The sequence below is a fragment of the Pinus tabuliformis genome, chromosome X (genome assembly GCF_031772625.1).
Source record: "Pinus tabuliformis cultivar Carrire ecotype Pingquan chromosome X, CPIR1, whole genome shotgun sequence".
In the NCBI taxonomy this organism is placed as follows: domain Eukaryota; kingdom Viridiplantae; phylum Streptophyta; class Pinopsida; order Pinales; family Pinaceae; genus Pinus; species Pinus tabuliformis.
In genome coordinates, this window is record NC_142308.1 from 343,475,516 (window position 1) to 343,498,841 (window position 23,326).

Sequence of the window (23,326 nt, forward strand, 5' to 3'; positions counted from 1 at the left end):
CATTGGGAATCCCATTCATGGGATTCAAGAAAAGGATGATATGCAGGCAAGCTAAGATGAAGCAAGAAGGGCCACACCAAAGGATGATCAAAGGAGAATCAAGATGAGGTATGTATGCATCAAAGTTTAGTCATGTTATCATTTGTATATTATTGAGTCATGGGATAGTTATATAACATGATCAAGCATGAAAGAATCTTTTTCACCAAGAACATGCTCGAAGGCATGTACCACAATGCAATGAAGGTCAACAAAAGAATATGCTCACATGAGGAGCATAAGATTGTTAACTAAGAAGCAAGAAGAAAGGCTGACATGTCCAACAAGCAAGCAATAAAGGAATGCTCTCACAAGAAGCATTAGATGGTTGACCTATTCATCGGAGAAGAAGCAAATAAAGAAAGAGATCAAGCATGTGAAGAACACCATGATCACCCAGAATCACTATTTGACAAAATGCTTTGAAGATATATCCCAAAAGAAGGCAAGACAACTCTGATAAAGGAAGAAAGAACCCTTGACACCTATGAAGGCCTTGGAGATATAAAAGGTGCAGATAACTGATACTACTCTATAAAGATGTCATGATGAAGAAGCAATCAAACAAAAGGAAAAGCAATGTTGAAGGCTTGAAGCAATATCAGGGTGAGGTCATGATGGGCTACTAGGTCAAAACATGTAAACAAGCAAGTACAAACGAGGCATCCATGAGAAGAATATTCCGAAGCATGGACAAGATGACAAGGAAACTTGATATATGACATGATAGCCACTTTCCTCGAAGAAATCAATGACATGACAAACCGAGGAAAGTGATCAATGGATGGTGCCCTACTCGAAAGAAGTTCGAACAAAGACTTCATGACATCAAGAAAGGAAGGAGATCAAGCAGCTGAAGGACCAATGAAGAATAAGTTGTTGATGAAGGAAAGAGTTCCCAGTTAAGAGGGAGCTCTGACAGGTCCCTGATCAAGAGGGAGTTTTGGATCACCCCTGATTACAAAGGAGTGATATTTGTGTTTTCCATTTCATGGGTCATGCACTAGATCAGGACTAACAATCGTAAGTCTAGATGAAGGCCATGAATGGAAATGTAGACACAAGATAAACACTACATTCTTGTCTTCAATTGGGAAGAAAGAATGGGAGGATTGGGTAATCATCTGGCATCTGATACTCTTTGAGGATGTGTAGGGCATCCAAGACAAGAGTAGGCAAGAGGACCGATATTCTTTGAGGGTTGGGAACCCAAGATAAGAATAGTCCTAGAAGGTCATACTCGGAGAAGACACGAGTGGGTATGTACCTTGAGAGACAATGATGAAGGTGTCTATAAATCATTGGTCTCAGCAGCATTGTAGCTCATGGTCTCGTAAAGAGATGGAGTTGTTAGTCAAGGCCTTGCAATATGACAATGCTGATGGATGTGATGCTATAACAGATGGATTGCTTATCCAGTTTCTCTTATGTGAATTCTTCAAGATTGAAAATTGACAAACACCTTGTAATGTTGTATGAATACCTCCCTAGTTAAGAGGGAGTGTTGAAGGAAATGTAACTAGGCTAGGTCTTCATAAATGTAATTTTGATATTTGTATTTATTCAAGAAAAGAGAAATTGTTTTGATATTACTTGTCAATGAGTTTCTTGCTCGTTGAAAATAGTTCAAGCACATTTTGAAGTGCTTCTAGAGAGTCAAAGTCAAAATGTAATTATGATTAGACCCTTTGAGGGCATGTTACATCATGTATGTCAACATACAAGGTCATGGGAACACCTCCAAGACAAGTCAAATCCTCTCCTAGCATCAACGAAGTCTCCAAGAAGCCAAATAATGAATAAAAGATGAATTATGATGAAACTGTCTAGTCGGCCTAAAGAGGAGGGACATACCTCTATTTATAGAGGTTGTCCACTCCAAAGACAACGCATCAATTGTGCTCTGAAATCCGCAAGCAAAAGAGAACAAAAAGGACGAAGAAAAACCAAGGTAAAGGTCTACAAGGGTAGTGAAGCAAGGAGGAAGAACAACGAGGTTTAAAGGGACTGTTTCTAGGGTTCACACAGTCACACGTGAGAGGGAATGAAGGTTTGTCTGCAGTCATTACAGCAGGAAATCACAGTGACAAAATATCTATGTTTTGGACTAATAAACAAGGCCTACAAGGCATCCCCATCCAGCGAAGAAGGAAGGAAAAGACAGCGAATATAAGAAAACTATTTTAGGGTTTCTGTCCACACGAGCGAAGATTTCAAAAGTGAACTTTTGCGGATTTGACAGCAGTTGAAGGCAACAACATGAGAAGCCTCATTCAGATGTGCATCTAAGTCTACAGGGTCTCCAAAAGGAAAGCGAAGAAGGTTCTCTTTATAGCGAAGTAAAGAAGCCCTAATGTTCTAGGGTTTTACCTAAGAAGAAGAGAAGTTTGACTTAGACAAGCAACAGAAAACGGACGAAGTACTAAGGAGCAAAGTGTCGAAAGAAAGAGGTCCATGTGCTAGAAGTTATAGTGCAGAAAGGGGAAGGATTTGACTTATGCTTGGAGGATATCCAAGTCAAGGATCTAGGGTTTGGCAGTGGTTCTTATAAGAAGCTTCAATAAGAGAAAACTTACAAAGGGTTTTCTCTCAAGAGTGGAGAGGTTTTGTCCCTAGCAGAGAGCCAAACTTTGTGTTCTTGTTATTTTTGTTTTGGTAGTAGTTTGATGAAACACACACTAATAAGAAGAAGAAGATAAATTGTCAAAGTGCATCACAAATTGTTATCAAGTAACAAAGAATCACTTTACACTACTTTGCCCTAGATTCTTCAACACAGGGCAAGGGTTTTCACTCTGATCCTTGTCCTCTCCGTTTAAGTTGTCTCATAAATGCATGCTAAAGGGGGGTAGTCCCTTGTAGGAACGGAGGCACTTGGGTAGTTAGAACTCCACGGGAGGTATCGTTTATGAGGCGTTATCCTCCTTTCCTTGGACTTCTCTCTACAACTTACGTTCCATACTAGCTTCAAAAGAATTATGGAGAAGGGTTTACCTAGATTAAGCATATAATTAAAATCTACCAAGAGCTTGCATCTTACATGGATTTATGATCCGCACTTCATTTAAGATAGGTTTGCATCCCGCGGCAACTGTTCATCCGGTAACTTGGCATATTAATCTATATTGTGCAAGTAATTAATTTTGAAGGCACTGGTCTCCCATTCATATTTTAAGGAATCTAATCTAATTGTGCAATTCTAGCCTAAGTTTCTAGGCCATTCAGTTGTGTCTCCTTTACTTGTTGGTTCCCAACAAGCATCTCATCCATAGGGAATATCCCCCTTAGCCTATGTTTAGGAGACAGCTTAAATAGAGAGGGTGGGGATTAGAGTGACAGCCCCTGCCCTGAGCGTTGTCACAATTCCATGTACAAATTGGGCGATAACATTTTTTGGTGCCATTGCCGGGGATAGAGTTTTTTTTGTTCATGGTTCTTGACTAGCTTTTTGGTTTTTTCATTTTGGATGTTGGAGTTTGATTCCTATTCAAGTGGCAACTCCACTTAATTCATTTCTTTTGCAAGGATTTATGCATGAAGCTTTCTTCTTGTAGACTTCTTGTTAATCTTAAACAAGGAGCTCTCTCTAGTATCCAGTTGCCCGTGAGTAAGACATCATGGACTTGTTCGCCCCTTGAAATTTTACTAACAGACATGGTTACCCTCATGATATTCCACATAAAGTCATCGAAGCCATCAATGAGGTTCCTCTTTTTCAAGGAACAATGCCTTTAGTACCAAGATGCACCTTAAGAATTTCAACCTTTGTATGAGCAAGTGTCGCCTATATTCTGACCATGAAGATGTATGGATGAGGCTTTTTATTACCACCTTAACTACAGATGTTTTGGATTGGTTCTTAGAGTTCCCTGATAACAACTTTGACTCTTTACGATCAACTATTGATGCCTTTGAAGATAGATATGGACATAAAGAAAAGATCAAAGTAAAAGTCTGAGAATGATCTCATCACGGAATTGACTCAAATGATTAAGGATATGCAACTCAACCAAGCTCAACTCCTTAAGAACATGGAAGCAAATCATGAGAAGGAAATAAAGTTCATGCAAAAAAGATTGTAAATCATGGAAATTAATCACTCTAGTCAAATGAACACCATGCAAAATCATTTAATGAAAACCATGGAACTCAATCAAGAAAAATTAATAACGAATCATGTTAAGCAAATGAGTACCATGGAAAATAGGTTAATGGCTATGGAAGTTGCTCATTATAATTAGATGATCACTTGTCAAAATATGATAGATACCAGGGAAGTTAATCACGCACATCAAATGAAGACTATGAAAGCTAATCAAAGCACTCTTCAAAATAGGCTAGAAAATTTGGAAAAATCACAAGTGCATGATCTTCAGTATAGAGCATATGACGAATGTAAAAGGAACAAAGAACTTTTGATGGATCATAAGCCTCCCATCCCGCTAAAGCAAACTTCATCTTATTATGAGGAAGTCATTGATTCCATTGAAAAGTGGCTAAATGAAGGTGACCTGGATAGAAAGGAAAGTGATGGGAATCAGATTAATGCTTGCAAGATTGATCTCTCACCCATAACTGAGCAGGTTCAGGAAAAATAAAAGAGGATGTCACAAAGGTCTTGAATGCTTTAAATCTTTCGTGTGAGCGTTTTCAAGATCAGGAAGAAAGTTGTACATTGATCGCATCGTCACAGCCTACAAAAAACCAAAAACAAAAACAAAAACAAAAAACAAAAAAAGAAAAAGGAAGAAATTTGATGCATCTGATGGTCAGAGACAACATGACAGTCGGATAAGTCAAAGTCCTAACATCTTTCGAATTCAAGAGGGCACGTCAGAGAAGCAACCCATGGATTTGCCTAAAAGTCGGCAGGTTCTCAGTATGCACTTTATTGAACACATCTAATATGCCATGCAGCACCTTTTGTATAGTATCTCTAACCTATTCTCATAGACTATGTTTTATTTTTGTCATTAGAATGACTGTTCATTTTTGCACCCATGTTTTATGTCATTAGATTCAGATTTCATTCCTAAATTGCTTAGAGTGGGATTTCTATTCCAGCAATTGATGATATATATGATGATTTTGATGTGTATTAGAATGGATATCTACCAAATGTCACTTTGTTTTCCTGGATGCAGATTCTGGATTCTCACATTCCTTTGCTGAAGCAACATGTCCCCAAGCAGAGCTAGATGTTGACCATGTGCATGTCAACAGTTTCAACAAGTAAAATACAGAACTTTGGAGAAAAATTTTCAGTTATTATCATCATTGTAATCCCAAACTCTACAAATTATTGTAAAAATGATTCTAGTATGATTATTAAGCCATGTAACAACACCTTGGTAAACGTATGATTCTTGTCAAAGGGTTTCACTCTAGGGAGTTTTTTAACCTCCCTAATTATTTGTGTTTGCAAACACGAATAATTGGCACAGTTTTTCTCCCAAATATACCCCAAAGCTAGGGTGGAACTCGTTCATGAGGTCTTAGGTAAGAACCATAGTATTCAAAACTGGTCTTGCTAACCAGTTACCAGTCTAATCGGCCGGTTAGCAGACCCACCGGTCGAAACCGGCCAAAAGACCCAGTCAGGTCACCCATTTGAACTGGCTTTCATGGTTGAAATCTGGAGAGCCAAATTTGGTCTAAGGTAGAAACTTATCTCATGTTGAATGGATTGTTCACCTATTGAAAAGTTTCTGGCCAATGACATTTCCACAAGAAAGAGGTGACTCTTAGTCTAAAACATACCCCAAATACTCCAACCAGCATGTCAGATCATCCACTTGTCCCCAAACACAACCCTTGTCCAATGAAGAGGAGAGAGAAAGAGAATATTGTACTAAGCAACAATAAAATCTCAAAACGTTATGATGACTTTGTAATTGCACATAACGTGCTTAATCATTTTAGTTTTGTGGCTAGTAGTGGTGATGAACTTGATGATTGATCATGTGTACATTGTAGACTTGTAGTAGGCCAATGGCCTCATAGCTTGCAGCGTTGTTTCTGGACTTTATAGGCCATTTAGAGCCTCATTGCTTATGTATTTTTCTATTTTGTTGATGATATGTATTGCACTCGGTGCCATTTTGATATATTCACCTTTACATGGTATATAAATGAGCAAACTTTGCATATTTTGTCTCTATTGGCTTGGAATCATGGTTTTACATCTTAAAAATAGTTTGTTTCATTAAAAAATAGTTATTTAATGTATTTTTTTAAAACCGGTTTGTTTAGACCAAACCAGTGCCAGTTAGACCGATTCCGGTCGGTAAACCAGTTCATTAGGTGGACCAGTCTGGTCACTGGTTCCGGTTTTAAAAACACTGGTAAGAACTAGTGTTATCGAGTCTACCTATTTTTATCATACTAGATCATGTGCCTTGGGTTGTAGAATTTCGCTGAGTCTAAGGGATTATGTGTCTATTGTAAATTCCCCTTCTATGTGTGATTATTGTAATATCTTGATGTAAAAGTGTTGTCTAGGAATATTTTTGGTGAATGGTTCCTCATAATTAGAACACCATTACCAAAACATTTTTCAGACCCACTTTGAGGGTGGAAAATGTGTAATTCCCCCCTCTAGTCTTTAAATTAGTTTTTCTGGCAAAAATAAAAGAAGATAATTCGCCAAAAAACTAATTAAATTATTTCAACAATTAATTTGAGAGAAATTAGCTTCTCTCCAAGTGGAAAACTATCAAAAAAATCATCAAAAATTCGTGGGTCCAAAGAAATAAATTTTCAGGGATCACCCACCAAGGGAAAAATCATTTTTTAAGAAAAACTGACCCTTTGGCCAATGGTGTTTAAGTCAAAGAGGATTTTTTGAGGATAAAAGTTCAAAATATTATTTTTTGGACTAGGAAAAAGGGGCTTTATCATGGAATTCGAATTTTTCCCCCAATACCAAAGGAAGAAATTCAAATTTTGACTGAGGAGGAAAGAATTTTTCTCCATGAACTAAGGAGATCAAATTTTTCAATAAGATCAACGGATCAAATTATTTTGATGAGGATCAAGCAATTAGTCGTTATTTTCCACTTGGAGGGGTTTGATCCTCTCATTATCTAAATAAGGAAGTTATTGAGCTCCTCATTGTATCACATACTCATCAGAAAATCATTTGATGTACTAAGCTAAGCTTTGCTGAAATATTTTTAATAAAAGTCTTTATTTCAATTCAAGGTGTCTCTCTCTTGATGATTCATGGTATGTGCTTGTAATATCCCAAACAGGATATTTGACTTATTTTGCAGAAATTTAACTCAACCAAAAATTTCACCATAAAATTACTATTCAATTAACAGAAGATTGCCATGTAAAATAGAACAAGAGAATGCATGCAATTCAATCATACAATGAGCAGAAATAATCTCAGCTTTTATTATAATATATAACTAGGGTTTTACATGCTAAAATAACAGAATAGTTGATATAGCTGAGATAGAATTGGCCTCAAGGATCTGCTCCAATGCTACACGGGCCCTCCACCAAAACTGAACTCAACTGCCATTGCTAAGCTCTCCTGTGAATTTTAGATGAATTCACCAAGGGGAGATGGGTAATTGGCCAACCTCACTAAATCACCTGAGGGTTTCTGTCCTAGGGCTACCAAGGAAGTAGAGAATCAGATTCCCAACCTTTCATACAAGAAGAAATATCAAATCCAAGATGTCCTCTAATGGTCGTCTCCTCCTCTTTTTATAGATTTGATGGACCCCTCTAGAAGCTCCTATTTTATTATTATTTTAATCATTTAGCACATTTCCCTTAATTAAAATATTCTTTTTAATGTGGGAAAATGGTAAATTGGCCACCATGCCTCCTCAAGCCTCCGAAAATCACTTCTATCCATCCCATCCTATAGATCTTCTTGTTCCGGTTCCAATGAGCTATTACACTAAGGTGTTCTGCCAAGTATTCCTCCTGAAATGCCACCTTAAGCATAATTATTTGAGTCAGGCCCATTAATAACTCAGTTTTTTGAAAGTTGTCGGAATGCAATGGAACGAAAGGCAAATTGTGCGGATGATGGAATATACCAAGTGGATGCCATCGGACCTCATAAAAACTCCTCAAAACCCCATGAAACACCTCCTGAAGCCCTTGGGTCCACTGATGAAGTAAACCTACACCTGTGACCTATTTGCCCCAGCCTTGAAAGTCCATCCTAACCATGTTGTGAGGAACACCAGAAAAATGAACATTACAGTGCTGAATTTATTTAAATTTTAATGCTCTAATTTTGTTCTTTAACTGAAGATTCTTGTTTCATAGTCAGTGGTTAGATTATATATTAGCACAAGTTGCTTTAGGTATTGGGCTAGAGGAAACACATGGAAGTTGGCGGATCTAGAAGGTATCTCTAGATCTCTAGTCAATTTGTGTGAAGTAAACCCCTTTGAAACTAATAATCTATTTTTCAAGTGTGTAGAGATCTCCAAGTGATTCAACCCTTGGGCAAAGCCCAAATTTGTGGACTTTGAGGTGATCACATCTTGTTTAGACTCTGAGCTTATCCAACAATCTGTTGCGCAGATTTTGGGTTGGTACATCAAAATACAAATTACTCTTATCAATTATTTTCAAAATCTACTTGGGCTAAAAAGATTTATTTGCTCACTAGAGCTTGATTTTAATTGTGAATGGTGTAAATAATTTGTAAATTATTTTGTAGATAATTTCTAACCCTTGTATATTATTTTTCTCATTTTGTAAATAATATTTGGGGTTTTTATTTAGAATTTTCTAGATCTTTTTGTCTTGCCTCTATTTATTTGACTTGCAGGTGCCATTATCTCAAGGATTTAAAGACAAATCTGAAGCAAGAGGCTCGTGACCCTCACATAGCCTAGACGACTAGGATTTGAGCCTAAATTCACTTGAGGAGAGGTCGTTTTGCACGAGCAAGAAGAGTGTTCAGCTGGAAGAGATTGATCTAGGCCTTTTAGGGCCTCAACTACAAAAACCAAGTGCTAGAAAGCCAATGCCTTATCTTCCAAGGGAAGTCGCTAGCCTTATAGGGCTAACTCACTGCAAAAACTAGGGTTCTTTTGAATATTCACATCTGAAGTGGTTTTGCAGGTGGATCTTCTGGGGTTAGAGGCATTTTAGAGCTTGATCTTAACGATTTTTGCTTGCAAGACGTGGCCGCAAGGGTTTGGAGGCCTTTGAAGCCTAGTCGTAGCCCTAAAGGGACGTAATTTCATGTTTGCAATTGATTTGAGGGCTAATAATTTGTTTTTCAGGCCTATTATCATTTTTGGCAAGGGTTTGGAGGGGTTTCTCCTTGTATTTTTTCATTGACACATGAAATTTTGAATTTATTGGCTAATCATTGGTTTTGCAGGCTCATTATCTATTAAAGAAGGGTTTCAAGGGCTTAAAGGCAAGGTTGCACGAAACGGGGAAACGGGTACGAGTTTCCGAAACGGGAAGCGATACGAAACGCGACCTCCCCAAATTTTGGAAACGGGGAAACGCGAATATATATATATATATATATATATATATATATATAGGACATTTAAGATGATACATTCTAATTTATTACATTATGATAAAATTGTCAATTGTCAATGCATAAACTATAAGTATCTAAATTTGCATCACATTTACTCATGAATAATCACATAATGAAAATAGAAATATCCAAAATCAGCCACGAGAAATTTCTAATTTCTTGTCTCGTGCTTGATTGGGAGTCTCCTCCTACATAGTCGAACGACCTTAATGCTCTTGATTAAATACAAGTTTCATACCCTAGTACCCTACATTCTCTTGATTATTGGGAGTCTCCCCTGCATAGAGGGCTTGGTTCTCTTGATCACTGTTGATAATATCGGCGATATATCGGCGATATTCGGAAATATCGCGATATTTTCGGCAAAACGATATATCGCCAAGAAAATATCGCGATATTTTCTGTTTTGAAAATATCGCGATATTTTCAAAATATCGGCAAATATCGGAAAATATCGGCAAAATATCGCGATATTTTGAAAATATCGGCTATATTTAAAAATTTGAAAAAATTATTTTTTATGCTTGCCGATATTTGCCGATATTTTGCCGATATTTTCGCCGATATTGCCGATAAGATATTTTCTGGACTCTCGCCGATATTTTGCCGATACCGATATTTTCAACACTGCTCTTGATTAAATACAAGTTCCATACCCTAGTACATGAGAAAATCCAATGGAAACATTGCAATCGCCCCAATCCTGAAATCCTGAAAAACAGATAAGTCTGCTGGATTTTGAGTGAGATCTAAAATTCTACTTTCTCCATATGAAATCCAATGAGGGCAAAACCACTCTCAAACATCCTGAGTCATTTCATGGTAATGTTAAAAATTTAAGTGAAAGGATGAAAATGAAAAATAAAGGAGAATATCAGTAGCTGCTGGAATATCAGTAGCTGCTGAAAAATTTATTGATTGTTTTGTTTTTATTTATTTTTATTTTTATTTTTATTTCTATTTTTATTTCTATTTTTTATTATTATTTTTTAATGTAATTTTTTTATTATTATTATTATTTTATTTTATTTTTATTTTTTATTTATTTATTTATTATTTTATTTTTCGATCCATTATTTTTATTAACTTTAACTAACTTTTAGTTGTTATGAATAATTATACAACTTATCCCCCTTTTTTCTAGCTAATTGGTAATTTTTAATTAACAAACTATACCCCTTTTTTAACTAACCTTAAACACCATTTAAATTAATTTATATATTTTTATTGGTCACCTAAGATAACTAATTTTGACTTTGGTCCTTTGGTCAAAAGTAGCCGTTAGTCGTGATAGTCGTTGGAGGCTCTGCTCAAACTATTTAACATGCTAAGCTGGATCTGTCTCTTCAACTTGTCCTGACGATGAACCACACTAGTTGGTTCGAAACGCGTCGACAAATGTTTTATCTTGTGATTTACGCCGAAGAATTTCTCTTAAACTTGATATGGATCACAGAAGCCTCAATTCAACAACTAGAAAAGTGATTTGCTACCCATATCTACGCACTAGAGAATTTGCATGGCCTTCTAGCTGGTGTACTCAGCCTCTGCAAATTTCAGTGGAAATCTCCCCTAGAAACCCTCTCTCCAATTCTTGTTGATCCACTCACTGATGCTCTGCTAGCTCAAACTCTTCCCTCGCCGAATGTTGTGCACTGGGAAACTCACATTGCCCTGCTCTCTTGCTCCTTCAATGTGTCCTCACCAAGCCCCATCAACTTGCTCTTATAATTCTCTTGTTGGAGCATCGATAATGGGACCGAATATGAGTCAAATGAATTCATTGACTATTGTAGAGAAGCTGGGATTAAGAGGGAGACCACTACTATATATACTCCTGAGCAAAATGGAGTTGCCGAAAGGAAGAATCGAACTATCATAGAAGCCACCCGTGCCATGCTTCATGACCAAGGTCTACCGAAGTTCTTATGGGGAGAAGCTGCCAACACCACTGTGTATGTTCAAAATAGATGCCCACATCAAGCATTGGACTTCAAGACACCCGAAGAAGTATTCACCGGTAAGAAACCTGATGTTTCTCATTTTAGAATTTTTGGTTGTCCCATATATTTTCATGTGTCGGAACTTGGAAGAGAAAAGAAACAAACTAGATGCATCTGGGAAGAAAGAAACATTTGTGGGCTATCATGAAACTTCGAAGGCATATAAAATCTATGTGCCTAGTCAAAGGGAAGTAGAAATAAGTCATGATATCACTTTCAATGAAGATTCTCCCCTTAGGAAAGCTTGAGATCTTCCTATCCCTAGGGAGAACAATAATGATGATCATACAGGAAAGCAGGATGAACCTCCATCTGATGACCTGATGCCCAATGTGGAAGGTCCAATGGATGTTAGTTTTTGGTAGCATCGAAAGTGCTCTGGCCTTGAAAATTGGTGGAGAGGCTAAGGCACATGAGTTATAAAGAATCCAGAAATCGGTGAAATTCCACCCAGATTGTATTTTATTAAAATAATTAATATTGTTAATGGAGTTCCTAAGTCTAAACTTAGGAAAATTAAAATATTGATAGGTATTAATTAAAATATGGGTGAGAATGATCTAGAAGGCGAATCAAGTCATGTTTTAATCTTAGCTATTGATTAGAGACTTAATCTCGGCAATTGAGACTCAACAGAAAAAGTATAAGATAGAGGCTTGGGGTTCATTTGGAAACACACACACAGAGATTGAGGAGATCGATTTTCGGAGGTGGGAAGTTCTCAGGAAGAAAATCGATTGGGGAGATCTTGCAGCAGAGGGGCAGTGAGAATCCGGGAGAAGGACTTTCCGGAGAATAATGACAGAGAGGTGGAGAGAGCTTGCAGAGAGGCAGCGCAGTAGCCGGGAGAGCTGACGCTGGGCTAGTCCAGACCCACACAGTCTTGACAAAGAGCCAGAAGGGCCTATGCAGAGCAAAAAAGTTGCCTGTCACACAGAATCCAAAAATGCTAGAACAGTCGAAACTTTCGGGAACTGCCAGAACTGTCGAGAACTGCCTAAACAGCCGGGAGAGCTGACGCAAAGGTAGCGCAGTCGCTAGGAGAGCTGATGTAGAAAAGTTGCATGTCACATAGAATCCAAAACTATCGAAACAGCCAAAATTGCCAAGAACTATCGGAATTGTGGAACAGCTGGTAGAGTTGACGCTGAGGGCAGAGAAGGTGACGCAGGGCTGATGCAGAGCCAACGCAGAAATAACCGGGGTTAGCCAATCTTGTGTCAAATCAGCTGGGATTCTACCGGGTGAAGTGAGGTAAAACTCACTCAGATTTTATGCCAGTATTTTCTTTGTAAAGGATTGCTAGATGAGCATCCTAGATTTGTATTCAAATATTTCTCCTACATAATAATAAACCCTTAGAATTGTTCACCAGTTTTCCCACATTGGGTTTTTCTGCGGACTATTGTGTCCAAAAATAAGTGTGTCCTATATATCTTGTTTTTTGCTCTGTTTTCTGTTTCATGAGATCAAATATTTAATTAATGTAGGCTACAAAAGTAATTTTCTTCAGTATTCAGAAGAATAACTTGATGAATTTAATTTAAAAATCAAGTAGGTGAAGTAAATTCAGATTTGTTGCAGTAGGGGTTCCTTCGAGTGTAGGAATTTTCACAATGGACCCCATTGATCCACCTCCTAGTGAGCCCTCTACTTCAGGAAAAAGATTTTTGTGGCTCAAAGATACTCTTGAAGATGCTGAGAAACATATTGCACCGAGGGGGGCATTTCGTGAAATTAAGAAGTCGAATAGGTACCAAGGGTATTTAGCTACAAGAATAACTTGATGAATGTAATTTAAAAATCAAGTAGGTGAAGTAGATTCAGATTTGTTGCAGTAGGGGTTCCTTCGAGTCTAGGACTTTTCACAATGGATCCCATTGATCCACCTCCTAGTGAGCCCTCTACTTCAGGAAAAAAACCTTTGTGGCTCAAAAATACTCTTGAAGATGCTGAGAAACATATTGCACCGAGGGGGGCATTTCGTGAAATTAAGATGTCAAATAGGTACCAAGGGTATTTAGCTGCCATGAGTACCACTGTACAATCTGAGCCATGTACATTTGAAGAAGTCGTGAAACACCAAGTTTGGAAGGATGCGATGAACGAGGAGTATGAGTCGATCATGAAGAATGATGTCTGGGATGTGGTTCCTAGACCCAAGGACAAGTCAGTGGTCACTTCAAAATGGCTTTACAAGATCAAACATGGAGCTGATGGGAGTGTTGAAAATTTCAAGGCCAGTTGCTCGAGGCTTCTCTCAAAAGGAAGGAGTAGACTATGACGAGATATTTGCACCAGTTGCCCAATATACCACCATCCGTTCGATCATAGCCCTTGTTGCCTCGCAAGGATGGAACCTTCACCAAATGGATGTCAAAACTTCCTTCTTGCATGGCTCACTTAAGGAGGAAGTCTATGTAGAACAACCCAAGGGGTTCGAAGTTCAAGATCGAAAGATACATGTATGCAAGTTGAAGAAATCCCTTTATGGATTGAAGCAAGCCTCAAGGGCTTAGTATGAGAGGATTGATAGCTATCTTATAAAGTTGGGATTTACAAGAAGTGATGTTGACCGAACCTATACTTCAAGGTTGAAAGGGACAAGCCTCTCATTCTAGTCCTTTATGTGTTGAAATTTCTAAGTCTAACCCATTAGAGATTTTCTTGCACTATCTGGTTTATTTCTCCTACTTGTTTAATTACTGAACAAGTTATTTAACCATATAAATATTGAAATAAACACAATGCAGTCTCAACCATCTACAAACCATCAACTGAAAGAAATAGACAAACACACAAGGGACACTGTTATTTTTGGACAAACGTCCCCGGAAAAAACCCAACTTGGGAAAATCGATGCAACAGTTCTGAGGGTTTTATTATTAAGCAGATTTTCTTGAGTACAACTGGGTGCCAAATTGGCTCACCTGACAAAGAAATCTATCTGGCAATAATACCTCTCTTTGGAAGCAGATATTCTGAAAGTCTGCTCCACAAAACTCTCTCCAGCATCTCTCTAAGGCTCAGCGTCAGCCCTCCTGGCCTCTTCGTTAGCCTAGAACCCTCTGCGTCAGCCTCCTGATGCATTGTGCAGTGTTTCTAACCCTCTATGTTACTTCTACAGCCTCTGCGTCACTCACGCAAGCCCTCTGGCCCTCTGCGCAGTCACTGTTGGCCTCTGTGTGGCTCCTGCTAGCTCTGTGTCTGCCTCTCTGCCTCTGTGTTGGTCTTCTGGCACTATCTCTGCCTCTCTGCTATGCACTCACTGCCCCTTGCTGCAACTTTGATCACTGATTCGATTTCTCTTAGCAAACCCCGCTCTAGAAAATCAAACTGACTGATCACTCTGGTGTATCTCCAACTGACCCTCAAGCCTCCTCTTATACTTTTTTTGTTGAGTCTTCAACACCCGAGATTACATCTCTAATCAACCTTCTAACCCAGTTTTATATTAATACCCATTAATATTTTTATTTTCCCAAGTGTAGACTTAGGAACCCATTAAAAATATTAATTATTTTAATACCTCCTTCACCGGATAGAATTTCCCCAAACCATTTCTGGGTCTTAGAGATCTCATGTGCTTTAGCCTCTCCACCAATTTTCATGGCTAGAGCATCTCTGATGCTACCCCAAATCAACATTATGTGGATGATCTCTTTCTGACAGGTGATGACTCTCTCATTCATCAATGCAAGAAGGAGTTGGCTTCCGAGTTCGAGATGAAGGGCCTAGGACTGATGCACTATTTCCTAGGGTTGGAGGTCTCGCAAAAGCCAAGTGAGATTTTCCTTTCTCAAGGAAAATACATTGTGAAGTTGCTTGAGAGATGTGGGATGGTGGATTGCAAGTTCGTGTCTACTCTGATGGAACTCAAATTCAAGAAGCTATGTGGAAGTGTTATTGGGCCCGGATTAGCAAACCCTTCCGAGTATCGTCAACTTGTGGGGGGGCTAATGTTCTTGGTAAACTCTTATCCTGACATATGCTTCGCTATGAACACGTTGAGTCAATTTATGGTTGAGCCTCATCACATTCATTGGATTGCTACTAAGAATATCTTGAGATATCTCTGGGGCACAATCCATTATGGACTGAGATACATTGCCAAAAACTTGAGGCTTCATGGATATTCAGATGCTGATTAGGCTGGAAGTGTGGTGGATCGCATGAGCACGTCTAGGTGTTGATTCTCTTTGGGGTTTGCTTCCATATCATGGATGAGCAGGAAGCATAAATCGGTTGCTTTAAGTACTGCCGAGGCTAAATACATTGCTGCGAGTATGGCCTGTTGTGACGCTGTTTGGTTGAGAAAGCTCTTCAGTGAGCTATTTGAGCACATGTTAGATACCACTGTGATCTTCTACAACAACCAGAGAGGGATTCACCTATCAGAGAATCCCGTGTTCCACAACCGCTCCAAGTACATTGATATCAAGTACCACTTTATCCTGATTCTTACCCTTATTTCTATTTGTATTCTATGTTGTTGAAATATGATTTATGTGCATCTGACAGTGTTGATCTGCAATAGTCTTAGATCCGAAGCTCGTACAAAAATTAGGGTTTCTACTCCGGATGCAGTCACAGATCTAGGAGATATCGTCCCTGGATGCACACATGCTAAGGCATAAACAGCGTCCAGGCAGCTAAAGTCACTCTCATACTAACCTAAAGGGAGCGACCAGAGGTTTGACTATTGTTGACCTTCGTCTGAATCTTTCTGAAGTTGTTTGAATTTTGAATCAAAGTGTCTCTAACATATTCTGCGATCGTTAACTGATTTCTAAAATTGTTGAGTTAAATTGTTGATCATATAATGAAGTATTGTGCATGAAATCAGATGGTCACATGGAAGATATCAGTACCACAAATGTATTGCAAATAACAACAAGATCTGCTAGCAAGAAAAGCTTGGATATTTTCCATACATACAGACTAAACTTGTGTTTACAGGTGACCAGGACATACATATAGATATGTCACTACGTTTGTGCTACAAAAGGTTGGCATGATGTGGAATTATTGGTATATAAGAAAAGTGTTTTGTCATGATGCTTGAAAATAACTTTTAATTAGTGACTAAGATGTGCTTTGACTATAGATCTCTCTATAATAGTAATTTGGACTTTATCTGATGTCTAGTGATCTGATTTAACAATTGTTGATTTGTCGTGATATCAATGCTATGTGGGCATGATGACTTATGTGGGTATTTGGATATTGGCCTCCTTGTTCTTAGCGCAATGGTTGAAAGAATGATAGTTGTGATTATGAATGACTTATGATTATGAAAATGACTTGATGAAGCCTCAGACTTATATTGCATAATCGAATTCAGGCTTGATATGAGCTCTACCTGTCTCCTAGATGAAAATATCTTTGATTATGGTCGTAATCTAGCTTCTAAACACTGATGAGATGATTTCGCTGATATGATGATACAACGTTAACGATGATTATGATGGCTTAGCAAGGCATTATGCTTAGAATCCAGATATGTCTATATTTGACAGTTATCTAATGAATTTAGGATGATGAGTTACAAGATATGGCTTTGATATTAATTATAGTTTTGATTTTATATCCTGATGATCTATTTGTGAAGTTGTGACAGGTGATGAGCCTTTGATGATCTAAATCAGAGGGAAATGGCTTCTGAAGCCCGAAATAATGTATCATGGCATGATGAATTGCTGTCTGAAATTTAGGAAAGAAATTCCATATTGCATAGCTATTGAAAAATGTTTTTGTAAATCCTTGATACGTTGATTTGAAGTTGTTGAACTCGGCATGGCATTCGACAGTTGATTGAAGTATTGTTGATTCTGTTTTTGAACAACCATTTGTATATATATGATGTGCATAGAGCCTGAATAAATTCATGATTGAGCTACTCCACTCACATAGAGTTGTCACTGGGCATGATTTGAAATAACTGCATGAGATATTATATTTTGAGAATGAGATATTTCTCCTATGGTATGTGTCTACACAGATGTATCACTGATATTTGAGATTATTGTTTATAAGCACATTTGGACGTTGCTTTAGTATGAGATCTGCCATGATATCTTAGATGAGAAGTCCATAGCATGACCGAGCTTGATCATGATGCTACTAGCATGGCTAGTTGTGAGGCAGAATACAAAAGCTCCTTAGGGAGTTGTTTGAGCATGAACTGGATATGACATCATTACATTTGGGACTGAGATACTCTCACATATTGAGATAGTGCAGTTGTTCAAAACAAGCTCAATCTTGTGGTTGGCACCTCCTTGAGAGGGAGGATGATTATGGTATCCTTTTGTGATTTATATGATTATATATGATCTGACATGATATTTGATTTGTTGTTTTGTATGAATAGGAAACAACTAATATTGAGACAAGTAGATTGCAGATATTCTCACAAAGGCATTACCAAAGAGAAAGTTCTTGGTTTTCAGAGAGCATCCCCTCCGGATGAGGGGCAGTGCTGATCGAGGACATTGAGCCAACTCTTCCTACCCTGTTTGAGCTCCCAGGGTGAGGAATCGAGATGGAGGGCTCCTGGGTTGAGGGAACTTTGGACAATAGGGGGTTACCCCTATCTATTACCCATAGAGTTGGAGTAGTAGCTCACCATATCTTGGTCTTTGCAGAGTATACTCCAGTTAGCATCATACCCACAAGTCAAGGTTGTTGGGAGTACCGCTCCTCGTCTGACCAACAAGTTGAGAGTGTAATTGGGGGTGTACAACCCAAGGCAATTATGATGCAGGTGTTCTACAACATGATTGGGTCATCGATGGGAAGATCAGTAGGTAATAGGATGGGTTGATATGACCCGATATGATTCCGGGTTGAGGGTGAAGTTGCCCGATAAAATTCCAGGGTCAAGCGTTTACTCCCTTGTGTGATGAGTTATCTTATTGCTCGGTATGGGTGGAAGCTATTGCTCCCCGATGTGATTCCAGGTTGAGATGTTCTCCCTGATGATATGCTCTCCGATGAAAACATTCCAGGTAGCAGTCCGACGACAAAGATTCCAAATAGAAACCTAATGGATAAAGGGTGGTAGCTTGAGCTCCCCTCCAGTAACAGATTCTTCTTCTTCTAGATCCGAGAATGTTCAGCATACGAGCAGGAACAATCAAGAGATAAACAAGAATAAGCAAAGGATAGATCGAGATGTACAATGATGATTTGTGATGGACATGGCATGATGACTACATGACAAATATGATCCATGATGATATATTGTTCGATGGACAGATATTGGCAAGTGGAATTCTCCCTAGTTGAGAGGGAGTGTTAATTTTTGCAACTGCGGTAAAATTCCACCTTGGACAGCTCAAATGACCGAGATAATGATTGCATTAGATTCCTCTTTTCGAGAGGACCAAAATTGACCTAAAGATCACCCAATTTGGTTAAGCGGAAGTTGAGTTATGAATTATTTTATTCATACATGTATTATGGAATGGGTCGCTCTAACCACATGAGTAATTGCTTGGGTCAGTCTTAACCCTGAGTGAACCCTCACAAAAGCCTATAAATAGAAGAGACCTCAAGATCATTTGTACACATCTTCTCTTCACTTTTGTCTTGGTTTGCACAGGTTCGACGGAAGGAGTTCGCTCCAGGATCCGAAATCATATCCCTTAAATTTGGAACGCGTATCCCTTAAATTTGGAACATGTATCCCTTAAATCCTAGGCAGCGCCAGCTTTGCACATTCATATAGCAGCTCAAGGGTATCAGTAAGCCTAACCATTCTTTAAGATATCCTTCCTATTGGCACTAGCATTGCTCAAACATGCCTATAATCTAATGATGCCAACAACATAAATAAGCAGCTACATAATCAACTTGGCTTATGCATCACCTTTGCAGCAACAAAAAGCCAATTTTCTAGATTTATACTTGGCCAACGTATATAGGGGCAGAGGCCATAGCATACCTCAGACAGGTTTTGAGCCAATTTACCCTTTTACTTGGTAATATATTTTATATTTTACTGCTTCTTAAGCGCATAATGCAGGGCACAAGTTTGACCATCCACTTCTTGACAGTGTGTTCTTAATGAGTGAGTTATTTTATTCAGTAAAAACCTTCTTTAAAGTAGTTCTGATCTTTGAGTCCTATGATTTTTAGTTATTTTATCCTTTGTAAAGGATTTCAAATTATAGTCAAGATTTCAGGCTTTACTAGATCCGTCAAGCACTCCATTTTAACATCTTTCTGGCTGTGTTTTTTCTGTTTACAATTTTTTTCTCTTCTATGGTTTTCAACGAAGTTCCCCCTTTTACACACTGACTGTTTTGCAATCACATTGCAAAGACTAAAGTCACGCCTCACACCCCAATTATTTATGTATACAACAAATAAAAAAGTTAAAGAAATTACCTTATACTGGGGAGTTTTGCCAGTTAGTGAGCAAAACAGGGAGATGAGCGACGACACTACAGTGTCAATTTTAACATCAAGATGCCATGAACCAATCTCATTAGATAACTTCTTTGCTCGCTCACGAGTTGTTTCTGAACTGCAAAGGCATCAAAACTAAATTGTCAATAGCTTTCATGCAGCAAGCAAACATATGCACATTAAAACAAGCTTATATGCAAATGTGTATATACATATTTAATAAAATCTCCACACAAATTTTAGCTCTAGTGGCATAAACTTTATTTTGAGTTGTATAAGCTATGGATTTAGTTTTTGTTGATTTGAAATTGTGTCAATCTAAAAAATGGACAAGTGGACTCATCAACCTTAGAATATTTTATTGTAAGCATGCTATGCTTTGGTGTTCATTACTTGATGAAACTGTGAATCAATCATTTTTCCAAGGAAAAATCGGTGCATCATGATTCAGATGACCTTAACAACTCATTTTCTATGTTTTTTTTAGCAGAATCTAACTAAGCACTTGGCAGTCTCTTGTTTTTGACAGCCAAAAATAATGCCATATGGATAATTTACCTATTTTCAGAGCCCATGAAAACTGTGTAAAATATACGTTTGGCAAATTCTTTACTGTCGGTTGGGAGATCTCCATTTGTGTATTGACCAATACGTATGGCATCAGACTTGACTACTTCATCTCCCTCAGCTATAGCTGCAACACAACTTGCATTCTTCAATGATAGAAGAAGAAAGAACTGAAGGAGTTTCAATTAAAAACTTCAAAAGAAAGGATGAATTCATTGCTAAGCTTTGAGACATATGAGTTTTATTATTCAACATCATAACTCATGCATCATTCATCCATGTGTTTGCATTGACAACATGCCATTAACCAGCCTAAACGAAATCTCTTGGTATTGAATACCTAAACAAATATCCAATAGAAAACTGACCGTTGATTACAAGCTGGCACATGCATCCAACAATAGCTGCTACAGATGAACTGTCTGCTCCTCCTGAGAGTGGTAATAAATAGCCAGATGCTCCACTCCTCCGCAGATAATCCCAAAGCCAGCATCCAGGACCCAAAGCTATTTCCTCTTCTGGAGCATGATACCTAACCTGAAGGACTCTATTAGATATCTTAAAGTGCTAGTTAATAATTCTCTTAGCTATAAATAAAATAAATATGAACAGAAAAAATTGAATGAAATATATGTTTAAATAAGAATTTGAAAGAATACTCATTCAAGCATCATTCAGCTTGCATTTAAGTTTTGAAAATATTAATGCCCAAGGCCTGTACATACAGAGACTTTCCTTTAAAACATCTGAGAGAACAATGTGTAATAACTAATACACTAAAGAGGTCAACAACAAGAAGCTTGTATCAGTGTGTGCTTGGGTTGCGATGAAGATTTGAACTAGTAGAAGTACATAAAGGCTTCAAACATTAAGTGTCCTAAAAGAGATGATCCGTCGGAAATTTCTCGGATGCAAGATTGTAGAGGTGATGCACCGAAAAACTTACCCTGGGCCTACCAAATGTTCAAATTTGTAACTAGGTCTGGTCTTCATAATTTTCTATGTATTATTGATTTTATGTATTTGATGTAAAGAAAAAAGAAAAATTTATTATTGTTATTTTATAGCATGGGTTCCATGCTTAAGGTCAATTTATTTTTAGGTCAAATCACCCACTGTGTGCTTCTAGTGTTTGTCATAGAGTCAAGAAGTCAATAGAGTCATTGTCATATGTAACAGACCCTATTGGGCATTTTGTATCAAGTCAAAAGAATTTATTTAAGTCAAAATTGTGTCAAAAGACCCTCCAAGACCAAGTTGGCCTACAAGAGAACAAGTAGGCCTCGTGAAGGGTAATTTGTACACCTTAGACGCCTATATATAAGAAGGAACTCAACCACATTGAGACACCATCCAAGGAAGTTCATACCCATCAAGGAAGAAGCAAAAAAACAAGACAAGAAGAACAAAGATCAAGGAGAAGAAGCAAAGAAGTTAGGAGAGATAAAATTGAAGTTTTTGAGCCTCTCTATCTCACACGTGCGAAGGAGAACTAGGGTTTCTAAAGTTGTGAAACTGTTGGTAAGTTGTTGGGTCGAAACTGTGAAGTTGTCAGGTCGAAATTGTGAAGCTGCTAGATCAGAGTTGTGAAGCTGCTAGGTCGAAATTGTTGGAAGTTGTTAGGTCGAAGTTGCTAAAGCTGCTAGATCGAAGTTGCAGAAATTGTTGTTGGGGGTCGAAGTGGTTGGAGAAGTTGTTGGAAGGTCGAAGTTTGTTGCTTGAAGTTGTGTAAGTAAAGCTCATCAAGAAGGAAGGTTGACATGGTCTTGGAGGGGTCCCTGTATTGGGTGTAAAGGTCTTGAAATTCATCATTTGAAGATTCTATAAGAAGAGAAGAATTACTTGTGGGTTTTCCTCTCTAGGAGAGGTTTTCCCATGTCCATTTGCGTCATTGATCTTCATAATTTAGTAGTTGTTTGATGATAAGAACACTATCATAATCAAGAGAAGAAGAAGCTAATTATAAATACTACAACCTAAAGTATAGAACGTCACAAGTAGTTATCAAAGAAATAGAAATCATACTAACCTAGATGCCCTTGATTTCTCAAAATGGTATCAGAGCTAAGGTGACAAGAAAAGGCAGGTTGAAGATCACTCAATTGAAAGAAGATACGTAAGGGCCAAATACAAGAAGTGCGAAAATTTCTGAAACCGGAATCATATTGCAGCAACTGGAAATTATTCTCCTAATTGTTATTTTAAATTAACAATTTATTTAATGTTTACTACAACAAATACTGAATAACTCACTGCAATCTACACAAATAAAACTATGGAAGAATAAACACTGGAAGAAATGCTAGCACACACACATAAAAATAACACAATTATTTTTGGACACAAGTCCCCGGAAAAACCCAACTTGGGAAAACCGGTGCAGCAACTAAGGGTTTTATTATTAAGCAACAGTGAAATCATCTGAGTACAACTAGATGCCGAAACTAACAATCCTACAGAGAAAAACTAGCAAGAAAAATCTAGTGAGGAATTTCCTCACTCCACAGGCAAATTCGGGCTCTGACCTCAACTCAAATTGAGTCGTCCAAACTAGCTCTGCGCAACTACTGCGTCACCCTAGCGCAATCACTTCTGCACTCAGCTCAAACCAACTTCTCCTCAAGCAGTCTAGTCTGTTGTTGTCTAGGAAAATGTCTCTCCTGGCCTCCGGAACCTGTGCCCAACTTCTGGCACTAAAACTCTACTTTTCCCGAGCAGATTCGAAATTGCCTCTAGAGGCTACTACGCTGCTTTGTGTCAG

At 38.1% G+C, this 23,326-nt stretch overlaps 1 protein-coding gene across 1 annotated transcript in view; it reads right to left on the bottom strand.

Annotated features, from left to right (window-relative positions):
• The window catches only part of LOC149139874 (glutamine-dependent NAD(+) synthetase-like), a 414,988-nt gene that overhangs the window by 141,642 nt on the left and 250,020 nt on the right, over window positions 1-23,326 (bottom strand). Inside the window, exons 6-8 of the mRNA XM_089448306.1 lie at window positions 20,934-21,102; window positions 20,557-20,692; window positions 19,978-20,116 (exon numbers count right to left, since the gene is read on the bottom strand). Coding sequence (XP_089304432.1) covers window positions 19,978-20,116; window positions 20,557-20,692; window positions 20,934-21,102 — 444 coding nt within the window. The remainder of the gene's footprint in view (window positions 1-19,977; window positions 20,117-20,556; window positions 20,693-20,933; window positions 21,103-23,326) is intronic.